The sequence below is a fragment of the Rhinolophus sinicus genome, linkage group LG06 (genome assembly GCF_036562045.2).
Source record: "Rhinolophus sinicus isolate RSC01 linkage group LG06, ASM3656204v1, whole genome shotgun sequence".
NCBI lineage: Eukaryota > Metazoa > Chordata > Mammalia > Chiroptera > Rhinolophidae > Rhinolophus > Rhinolophus sinicus.
The window spans coordinates 36224773-36236852 of record NC_133756.1 but is presented as its reverse complement, the minus strand read 5'-3'; the positions used below and the strand labels follow the sequence as shown (position 1 = coordinate 36236852).

At 31.6% G+C, this 12080-nt stretch overlaps 1 protein-coding gene across 4 annotated transcripts in view; it reads left to right on the top strand.

Moving 5' to 3' along the window:
• LRRC40 (leucine rich repeat containing 40) overlaps positions 1-12080 on the top strand; it is a 56398-nt gene that overhangs the window by 4940 nt on the left and 39378 nt on the right. For 3 of the 4 annotated variants that reach the window (XR_012497278.1, XM_019755082.2, XM_074334942.1), the window contains exons 2-5: positions 2686-2867; positions 3434-3507; positions 5466-5595; positions 8594-8717. Coding sequence is in view for 3 of the 4 variants with exons in the window: in XM_019755082.2 (XP_019610641.2) it covers positions 2686-2867; positions 3434-3507; positions 5466-5595; positions 8594-8717 (510 nt within the window). In the remaining variant the exon portion in view is untranslated. Of the gene's footprint in view, positions 1-2681; positions 2868-3433; positions 3508-5465; positions 5596-8593; positions 8718-12080 lie in introns of all 4 variants that reach the window. The other variant, XM_019755083.2, reaches the window with a different exon arrangement.

The following is a 12080-nucleotide window of genomic DNA, read 5'->3' as shown; positions in this document are numbered from 1 at the left end:
TTTCACTGGACCAGTAAAATGATGGAGTTGAAAAGGAATTATTGCTTGTTGCTTATGGTGGCATGACCCTGGCAGAGCAGTAGTGTAGGAATGTTTTGGAGTGATCCATCAAAAACTGAATGAAAGCAAAAGGTTCCAGAATTTGGAACAAAAGAAGGCTGTAAATTCTAAAGGAAACCAAACTGTTCAATTTAATATGTTTTGAGTAAGAAAGGAAATGTGTTAGCTAACAAGTGAATGCCATCTGTCATAGATACTATCACAATGAAAATACAGATTGGAAGGAAGGGAATTGCTAGACATGTAGTGATAACTGTATATTTAATTTTATGAGTTCACCAAATTGTTTGCCCCTAGTAATAGGACAGATTCAGTTGCTCTGCATCATTACCAATACTTTGTATTTTAGTCCTTTTAACATTAGCTATTCTTGTGTTTGTGTTGTAGTATCTTCTTATGGTTTTACATTTCCTGATGACTAATGATGTTGAACATCTTTTCAACTGTTAATTAGCAATTTGTATATTTTTTGGCAAGTGTTCAGGTTTTTCTGTCTAGTTTTAATTGGATTATTTGTCTTACTGAGTTATGACACAAGTTCTTCTCAGATATCTATAGTGATAATTTATCTAATATATTCTCCCTGTCTGAGGCTTGCATTATTTTCTTAATTTCTTTAGAAAATTATGTTTTAAATTTTGATGAAGTCCAGTTTATCAAGTTTTTCTTTTATGATTTGTACTTTTTCTGTACTAAAAATTTTTATCTATCCCGATTCCCTGAAGATTTTCACTTCTGCCTTTTTTCTCATTTAAGGGCCGTGCTGTCCATTGTGGAAGCCTCTATTCACATATGGCTACTTAAATTTTTTTTAAAAACTTTTATTTGTTTTTTAAGTGTGTTTTTCCAGGACCCATCCACTCCAAGTCAAGTAATTATTTCAATCTAGTTGTGGAGGCAGCAGCTCACAGTGGCCCATGTGGGGATCAAACAGGCAACCTTGTTGTTAAGAGCATTGCGCTCCAACCAGCTCAGCTAACCGGCCCCTCCTGGCTACTTAAGTTTTAATTAACCAAAATTAAATGAAATAAAAAAAAGTCCTTCAGCCACTTCAGCTACATTTTTAGTGTTCAATAACCTTATGCAGCCAGAGGCTACCATATTGAATAGTACAGACAGTAGGATATTTCTATCATTGCAGAAAATTCTATTGGGTAGTGCTGTTTTAAGGGTATCATCTACCCTGTGAGAAATACATATATATATATATATATATATGATATTTGTTTATTCATTTACTTGTTGATGTATGTATACATATATATGATTACTTTCACATCATTTGTATTTTAATAATTGGCAGCCTTTTTTATTTTTAATTAACCTTATCAGGGTATAATTTACAAACAGTACGTGCACCCATTTTAAGTGTACAGTCAATGAGTTTTGACAAATATATACAGTTGTATAACCACTACCACAATCAAGTTACAGAACATTTCCAACACTTGGGAAGTTCCCTTAGGCCCCTGTGTTGTCAGTCTACCCGCTGCTCCACACAACATTGTAGTGATCGATCTGCTTTTTGTCAATACAGATTAGTCTCTTAAATGGAATTATACATTGGATTTTTTGTTTTAGGCTTCTTTTGCTTAGTGTAATATTTTTTGGGGGGGTTCATCCATATGGTTTATATCAGTAGTTCCTTTTTATTGTCGAATAATCGTCCATTGTATGTATATACCTCAATGTGTTTATCCATTCACCTGTTGATAGACATTTGAGTTTTTCTAGTTTTATGCTATTATGAATAAAACTGCCTTGAGCTTTCAAGTACAGTCTTTGTGTAGACATATGTTATCATTTCTGTTGAGTATGTCAGGTAAAATCGAGAGCAGCTCCCAGAGTCATATATGCCTTTCAAATATTCACTGAGAGGCAAGACCTTTGCCAGGGTTTGAATTCCATCTTTGCTACTTACTAGCTGTATAATTCTGAGTAAATTATAATTCTTTCTGTGTTCCATTTTTCTTGTCTATAAAATGAGGATGGTAATAGCACCTACCTCATGGAATTATGAGGTTACAGTTAACATAAACAATTTTTATGTTAGAAAATTGCCTGGTATTTGTAAATGTTGTCTCTTATTGTTACCAGTGCTTTCTTAGACTTAATATATACTTCTGTTATAAAAGTTATAACATTACCTTATAAATGTTGATTTCTATGCCTTCTGTTATTCTGCTAGAGTACATTCTTTATTTTTCTTGTACATGTACCACAATATGCTGTACAGAGTATGTATATAGTAGATACAGTTGAATGAAGATAAAAGTGAGTTCTGATATGTAAAATATATATCACGTATTCTGATTTTGAATAAAATCAACTTTTACTCTACTTACAATTTATTGGTATTTGTTTGACTTAATTGAAGTTTTTTTAGTTAAAGTTTATTGGGGTGACAATTGTTAGTAAAGTTACGTAGATTTCAGGTGTACAATTCTGTATACATCATCTATATATATATCACATTGTGTGTTTTTTAATGTTTTAGCAATTGTTTTTCAGTAGATAAATTTGATATCTATTATAAAAGTATGTCACTTAGTATCTCACTTCTTGTTCTCTCTTTCTTTCTTTTTTTTCTTTTTCTTTTTGTTGGTCTGGGTGTGGTGGAGATAGTGCCTCAGTGTGTCTGGAGAATAAATATGGATATCCCTGAGGAAGCTAATCAGAATCTTTCATTCAGTGCGACTGAACGATGGTGGGAGCAGACAGATTTGACCAAGCTAATCATATCCAACAATAAACTTCAGTCACTTACAGATGACCTCCGACTCCTGCCTGCACTCGCTGTTCTTGATGTAAGTTGACTGATTATAGTAGATATGGGTCATTAGTTGAAAAGACTAAAGTTAAATTTAAGCTTTGATAAGCAGAAAATCCATGTTCAATTGACAGAATGCAAGGAAGAATAACAAATTATTAGGCATGGCTAATGGTTACGAGTGCAGAGTTAGAAAATGAGGCGTCAAATTCTGACTCTACCACTTGATAGCTGGATAACCTTGGGAAAGTTACCTCTTTGTGCCTCAGTTTCCACACGTATAAAACAGGACTCATACTACTACCTATTTTTAAAAATTGTTCTTAGAATTAAATTAATTCTAACTCATTTCTCATTTGAGATTGGAATTCCACTCATTGGGGTGAAGGGTTATTTTTTAAATTGTAATATTTAATGTTCATGATTTCTGAACAGCAGTTTGGTCAGTTTCAAACTCTTTTTCCTATTCTATACACAAAACAAATTTCCAATAGCCCTACTCGATTCTGCGGAATTAGAATAGGATTATTGTTGAAGAATTTTGATTTATATATGGTTAATTATAAGACTAAGATATTGACTGTGTTTTTAAATAACTTTTAGATACATGACAATCAGCTGACATCCCTTCCTTCTGCTATAAGAGAATTAGAAAATCTTCAGAAACTTAATGTCAGGTAAAATATAAACTTATTTCAATATTGATAATATTAGAGTATAAATCTAATATTCTTTAAATTTTTTTTCTAACTAGAAAATACTTTTGTATTATCTCAGAAAGTGGTTAATGCAGAATAAGAATTGTAAGTTTTAATTCTCAAATTATTTTTATTTTTTTGTTTTGGAATTGCCTACATGTTTTCTGGTTTTACAAATTTAAAGCAGTTGACTTTTTAAAAATACTTTTTTTTATTTTTATGAAACAATTTTAAGTAGTTATTTTAGAAAACATGTTTGTTGATATCAAGTTTTAAGTTACTTTATTATACTAAAAAATATCTAGGTGTGAAGTAATAGGAAAAATTTAAAACAATTCTTTCATTAATGATGAAAAACTTCATAGTTTTGATATTAGTGATATTTAACGTTTTCTGAGGACTTCTGGGGTTGGGTCTATTGTGTGCATCTGGTACTCATTTATAGGTACATGGGAGGCCAGGTGGCTAAGGCTCTTGCTAACTCTTTGCCCTTCATTACATATCCAGACTTTCCAGAATAACTGCCTTATATATTATATATGCACAATTTATGGAAAATGGATTAGGGAAGATTTCATTTAGGAGAGAAAACAAAAATGTTTAAATATTCAAAACATAGTGTGAAAACTATGGTTTATAAAATAGATATGGTTATAGACTTACCTATAGTATAGTGAAGTCTCAGTTTTCTGAAAGTATGTTAACTTTCATGTGATTTGAGGGAACATAGTACCTGAAATAACAGTTCTCATCTTGGGAAAACTTAAAATGACCGTAAATCAACAAAAATATCTATACATAAAAAGGTGCTAATTATTTAGAACTACATTAGAACTTCTTCCCCTTATAAGTTGAAGGCATGGATGTGGCCTGCAAAGGCAAGAATAGGGAGGGTTGACTGGAAGTAGTGAGGGAGTATGGAGTGGGTGTGGCTTTAGCTTTAACTTCCAACACTGAAGATTAGGATGGAGTAACTAGATAGCAGAATGGTATCTCTGCCCAACTATCAAATGTACAAAGATTTCAATTACATAATCAACAACAAGAGACAATTTTTGACAACTTTTAGTGGTTCTTACTTTAGAACACATCTTTTGGCATTTTTGTTCCAACTAGTTTTATTTTAATATAATTTAATTAATTTAATAACTAAATTACAAAATTTTGTAAATTATAAAATTTTAATTTATATTATTTTAATTTAATTTAATATAATTTATTGTTACCCCTTATATTTTCCATTTCCCTGTTATTTTTTAAGTAATTTTATATGGCGTGAAAATAGAGTGGAATTCCTAAGTGAATAGTTACGTAGAGATTAATCTGGGAACAAGTTAAGTCAACTCTTAATTATTACAGAGTGTATCGTCCTCAGTGACTTGGGGCTTCTCTTAAACCAATGAGTTGAATAGAAGAACTGAGCTAAAAAGTTAAGACTCAGTACAAAAAAGAGTGGTGTTTCATATTACTTTCAAATGGACATGCCAGGCCCTCCGACAGAAATAGCTATTTTTATCTTGAGTGCTAAGTTTATAATAGAATCTCCACGTAAGATGTCACTCCATTGAAGTGTATGTGTGCACATCTTTGTCAAAATTCTAAAACTCAGCTATGGTATAAAATATGAAGTGTCCATTGTATCCTTTCACATTACATGTAAAATCAAGAGTTCATTATAAGGAAGCAATCAGAAGTTCACAAATTATTTGTTTGGTTAAAACTTTATTTCCTTGTTTTTCTTTGAAACCCTCAATTTGATTACTTTTGATTACTATTTTAATGTATGTGTACTTTTGGGATATGAAGTGTGATAAGTATTTAAAATTAGTAACCATATTTCATATTTTTAATGAGCCCATGTTGTTAGCAAAAATGCCTTTATAAATATTTAATATGTTGTCACCAAATTATTTAGCATTTATTTTATTGATCAATAGTCATAACAAACTGAAAATACTCCCTGAAGAAATTACAAATCTAAGAAACCTGAAAGGCTTGTATCTCCAACATAATGAACTAACTTGCATACCAAAGGGATTTGAACAACTTTTTAATTTAGAAGATTTGGTAAGTTGTGATCTTCCAGTTTTTATATAATTTGTGGCTAATGGGATTTTTTATCAGGCTGAGAATTTGGTTGTATGATTGAAATCATTAAAATACGGACAGCTGATTCTATGACTAGATTATCAGAAACTGTACATTTCAATTAGATTGCTAAATTATTAATTGTAAATTTGTTTTTCCTATGTTTTCTATGAAATGATCTTAGGTTTTAATTTAGGAATAGAGTTTGAGAAATGGTCATAAGGATGACCTTGTTATTCAGAAGCTTTTATGGCTTACTTAGAAAAATAGAGGAAAGATGTCTTTAGCATATATCAGTTCTCTTTTCTATACCATTCTACTTCCTCCTTTACAACCTCTATAGCTTTCTTTCTTCTGAGTATCCCCTCTGAGTACGCAGATATTCCTTTAAGGACTGCCTTTTCTATTTTTCGGAAAAATGGCCACATTACCTGGCAAATTTTTGTTGCATCTGTGTCACATGTTAAATAGAATAATTGTAAAGCAATATAGGTATTATTTAATCACATTAAGTAATTAAAAACAATAGGCACTTGACTTTGTGCTTTACATAGGGCAAGTTAGACAGTTGTATCCCCTAATGCAGATAGCAAACTAGGCTTATAAAAAAGAAGTAACTTATCAAAAGTCATTCAACTGTAAGTAAGGAATTCTGGATTTTGACATGTCAATTTGACTTCAAAGTGTATCTTTTCTTTTTTCCCCTTCATACTTCACCACTGAAGGAGTAAGATTCCACTGTAAGGTATCCTATTTGAAAGACTAGTTATATTAGATCAGATGTTCTAATACATAATCTCTTCTCCACATAGTTCTCTCATATTCTTATTCTTTACCCTATTACATGTTTTGAAAAACTCATTTATGTCATTTTAGCCTTAAAGTTTACATTTCATTAAAGGAAAAGTTACTTCTTTTACTTACTTATTTATTTATTTATTTATTTTTATTTTTGTAAACACATCCTCCTTAGTCTTTTCCTTATCTGCACAAGTGTTTAAAATAAAAATATATACTCCCTTCAACCATTCCTTCAGTATCTCTCTTTCAATCTGATCATAATTGGAAATAAGGTTTGGAAAGTAAAAGGCAGAGGTAGATAAAATGAATGGCAACAGAGGGAGCCATCAAATTTTCTTATAAAATTTAAAGATAAAACGGCAATTGATTTTTTTTTTTAAGAGTATTTAGAGTAGGAAGGAAACCTCCTAATAAACTACAGCAGTTCTCAGTTGTTTCCCCTCTATGTGTTCCCGTGTTCCAGGTAGCATAGTGAAAGGATGTTTCAGCTGAGAATTGTGTTCTTAAGGACTCAGTATCATGTAAACCATAATGTGAGCAACAGTATATTAAAACATTAAAAGTATAAGCATCTGTAATAATTTACGCTAATATTTCTTAGTTATATAAAAACTGCTTAGCATAATGGTACTACAGTATTGAAGAAATGACAGCATAAATATTGATTAATTTATATGTAGTATACTTATGCTTTATATCTAATGATTAACTATAATAATTAAGTGTTTAACTTTATTAGTAATTATTGATTTGGGTTATTTAAAATGTCTTAAGAATTTGTGAATTAATATCTTTTCTCTGTCAGAAATTTTTTTTGTTTTAAATTTTTTATTTTGGAATAATTTCAGATTTATAGAAATATCATAAAGATAGTACAGAGAGCTCCCTTCCCATATTCCCTTCACCCAGAATTCCTTAATGTTAACATTTTACATACCCATGGGACATTTGTAAAAACTAAGAAATAAACATTGGTACAACATTACTGACTAAACGACAGATTTTATTAAGATTTTCCCAGTTTTTCCACTAATGTCCTTTTTTTTTGTTCCAGGATCCAGTCCAGAATACTACATTGCATTTAGTGTCAGTAACTTTTGATATTCTGCAATATTTATTTTTAGTAATCTGTTAATTCTTAGAGTTTAGAGTATTGGAGTTGTAGATTATTATGTTGTATGTTGTAGATTATGATAATATGTTATTTTATGTTATTTACAGTATAACAGTGTTTTTTTAAACGCTGATTTACCATTTTGGCTTTTTTCTGTCTTCTTACTTTAGAGTTATAGAATGCAATTGTTTAATATTAGACTAACTGAAAATCTTCAGAGAACAGTTCCTTTAAGTTATTTTTTACTTATCCATTCCTGCCACTGGCTCGACCTAACAGTTTGCTGATAGCTAGTGGAATACTTTGACTGAATTCAAATGTCATGAGAAGATTTATCTGATTTATAACATGGAGTTTCAAAAAAAAAAGTTCTCTCATAACTGTTTAAAGAATAAACAGAAACAATGACTTAAAGAAACATCAAGGTATAGAGATTAATTAGGCGAGCTTGAATGAATGGAAAGTAGACTTGCTTCGGTCAGCAGAAGAATCGAAGGAATACTTTTTCCTCAAAAATTAAAATGTCAGTTTTTTTTCAGGTTTATTTTTCTTTCAAGAATTTTTCTTTTTGCAAAGATGTTTTTCATTTCAATTACATTTTGCCCAGTTTATCATAGGTACTCCATATATATTGGATAAAAATACTGATTTTTTTTTATTGAAAACAGGAGGCAAGATATATAGTATGACTTAGGGTTAGGTTGGTGCAAAAGTAATTGCGGTTTTTGCAAATTTTTTTTTTTTTTTAACCTTTTAAACCGCAGCTAGATTTGCAGCAACCTAATATGAGTAGAAACATTTAAATAAAATATTTCTGAGATCAGAATTCATTCTAATTCCTCGCGGCTGTTTATTTGACACCTAGTAGGCCCACAGAATATTGAGGTAATGAATGATGATTTATGAAGTTGTTAGTATATGCGAGCTACAGAACATGTCATCCCTGAAATAGTTTTTTTAATGTTTCAATTTCTGCAAAATTCTAAAATATCCTTTAAGAATTATTTATTTATTTACTGATTGATTGATTCATTCTTTCATTCTGTCTTTCTATTTTTAAAGGATCTTTCAAATAATCATCTTACAACTGTTCCTGCTAGTTTTTCTTCTCTATCCAGTCTGGTGCGACTCAATCTTTCCAGTAATCAACTGAAGAGTTTGCCGGCAGAAATAAGTGGAATGAAAAGTAAATCTCTATTTAAAAAAAAAATGTATGAATTTGAAGTTGATCTAACTGACATTTAGAAAAATAAATTTTAATACAGTTATTACACAGAAATAAAATAATAGATTGTATGGTGATAAATGCAAGCAATAGCAACTGGTTAGATTTTCTCAAGGCTATTATTGCCTAGCAGCTTCCTAAACAACACCAAAAAGATACTTTGACATATCAAAAGGAAGAAAAGAAAATTTGATTATGAATAGTTATAAAGTTAAATACCTGAGAAATTAAGGTTTTGAGCTATGCTGTATTTTCATTCATTCATTCAATATTCACTAAGGTTATTTCCCTTTTGTAGGTTATTCCACCTATGATATATAGTTATGTCATAGCTATAGCTTCTTCGTGGTTCATACTTAATGACAAGAGTCTAGTTTTGCCAAAATTGTGAATCCTTTCTTTAAAAAATTGTTAAAATTCAGTGGTTCTATTACAGTTTACCATTGAACCATCATATGTAAAGTATTGTAGAACTAATATTAAGGGATAAAAATATTAAGGTACATTTTAGTACTTTTTTTTAAATTTAAGTTTATTGGGGTGACAATTATTAGTAAAGTTACATAGATTTCAGATGTACAATTCTGTATTACATCATCTATATATCACATTGTGTGTTCGCCACCCAGAGTCAGTTCTCCTTCCATCACCATATATTTGATCCCCTTTACCCTTATCTACAACTCCCCTCCCACCTTACCTTCTGGTAACCACTAAACTATTGTTTGTATCTATGAGTTTTTGTTTCTTCATATGTTTGTCTTGTTCTTTTGTTGTTTTCAGTTTTATATATCACGTATCAGTGAAATCATATGGTTCTCTACTTTCTGTCTGACTTATTTTGCTTAGTGTTATAATCTCAAGATCCATCCATGTTGTCACAAATGGTACTTTTTCATCTATTCTCATGGCCAAATAGTATTCCATTGTGTATATATACCACGTCTTCTTTATCCACTCATCTATCGAAGGACATTTTGGTTGTTTCCATGTCTTGGCCACCGTAAATAAAGCTGCAGTGACATTGGAGCACATATGGATAAGTGTTTTCAGATTTTTTTGGATAGATACCCAGGAGAAGGATTGCTCGGTCATATGGTAATTCTATTATCAATTTTTTGAGGAACCTCCACACTGCCTTCCATAACGGCTGCACCAGTCTGCATTCCCACCAAGAGTGTATGAGGGTTCCTTTTTCTCTACAGCCTCTCCAACACTTGTTACTATTTGTCTTGTTGATGATAGCCATTCTAACTGGGGTGAGGTGGTATCTCATTGTGGTTTTTATTTGCATTTCTCTGATGATTAATGATGTTGAGCATTTTTCCATGTGTCTATTGGCCATTTGTATGTCCTCTTTGGAGAAATGTCTTTTCAGGTCCTCTGCCCAGTTTTTAATTGGACTGTTAGTTTTTTGTTGTTGTTGAGTTGTATGAGTTCCTTATATATTTTGGATATTAGCCCCTTATCGGATGTGTTGTTTGCAAAAATATTCTCCCATTCGATTGGTTGCCTCTTTATTTTGTCGATGGTTTCTTTTGCTCTGCAGAAGCTTTTTAGTTCCATTAATTTATATATAGTTCCATTAATTTATTTTAGCTTTTATTTCCCTTGCCTTTGGAGTCAAATTCATAAAATCCCCTTTAAACCCAAGGTCCATAAGTTTAGTACCTATGCTTTCTTCTAAGCAGTTTATTGTTTCAGGTCTTATGCTTAGGTCTTTATCCATTTTGAGTTAATTTTGGTACATGGTGACAGATAGAAGTCTAGTTTCATTCTATTGCACGTGGCTTTCCAATTCTCCTAGCACCATTTATTGAGGAGGCTGTCTATTCTCCATTGTATGTTTCTGGCTTCTTTGTCAAAAATTATCTGTCCATATTTATGTGGGTTTATTTTTGGGTTTTCAATTCTATTCCATTGGTCTGTGTGTCTGTTTTTCTGTCGATGCCATACTGTTTTGATTATTGTTGCCCTGTAGTACAAGCTGAAGTCAGGGAGCGTGATACCTCCAGCATTGTTCTTTTTTCTTAGTGTTTCTTTGGCTATTCCAGGTCTTTTGTGGTTCCATACAAATCTGACGATTTTTTGTTCTATTTCTTTGAAAAATGCCATTGGGATTTTGATGGGGGTTGCATTAAATCTGCATATTGCTTTGGGTAATATGACCATTTTAACTATGTTGATTCTTCCAATCCATGAACATGGAATGTCTTTCCATTTCATTGTGTATTCTTCAATTTCTTTTAAAAAGTCTTCTAGTTTTCAGTATATAGGTCTTTCACATCATTGGTTAAGTTTATTCCTAGGTATTTTATTATTTTTGTTGCAACTGCAAAAGGAATTGGTTTTTTTTTTTATTTTTCTGAGATTTCATTGTTAATGTATAGGAATGCAACATAAGAATGGACTTTTGTACTTTGATTTTGTAGCCAGCAACTTTACTGTATCCGTTTATTGTTTCTAATAGCTTTTTGGTGGAGTCTTTAGGATTTTCTATGTATAGCATCATGTCATCTGCAAAGAGTGACAATTTAACTTCTTCATTCCCAATTTGGATGCCTTTTATTTCTTTCTCTTGCCTGATTGCTCTGGCGAGGACTTGCAACACTATGTTGAAAAGCAGAGGTGATAGGGGACAGCCCTGTCGTGTTCCTGAACGTAGAGCAAAGGGCTTCAGTTTTTCACCATTAACTATGAGATTAGCTGAGGGTTTGTCATATATGACCTTTATTTTGTTAAGGTATTTTCCTTCTATACCTATTTTATTAAGTGTTTTAATCATAAGTGGATGTTGTATCTTGTCAAACACCTTTTCTGCGTCTATTGATATAATCATATGATTTTTGTCCTTTATTTTATTTATGTGATGTATCACATTGATGGATTTGCGGATGTTGAACCATCCCTTCGCCCCTGGGATCAACCCCACTTGGTTGTGATGAATAATCTTTTTAATGCATTGTTGCATTCGATTTGCTAGAATTTTGTTTAGGATTTTTGCATCTGTATTCATCAGAGATATTGGTCTGTAGTTTTCTTTTTTTGTGTTGTCCTTACCAGGTTTTGGTATCAGGTTAATGTTGGCTTCATAAAATGAGTTAGGGATTACTGTCTCTTCTGCAATTTTTTGGAAGAGTTTGAGCAGGATTGGTATTAGATCCTCTTTGAAGGTTTGGTAGAATTCACTGGTGAAGCCATCTTGTCCCGGACTTTTGCTTTTGGGAAGGTTTTGGATGACTGATTCAATTTCGTTACTGGTGATCGGTCTGTTTAGATTTTCCAGTTCTTCATGATTCAGCCTAGGAAGGCTATATGTTTCTA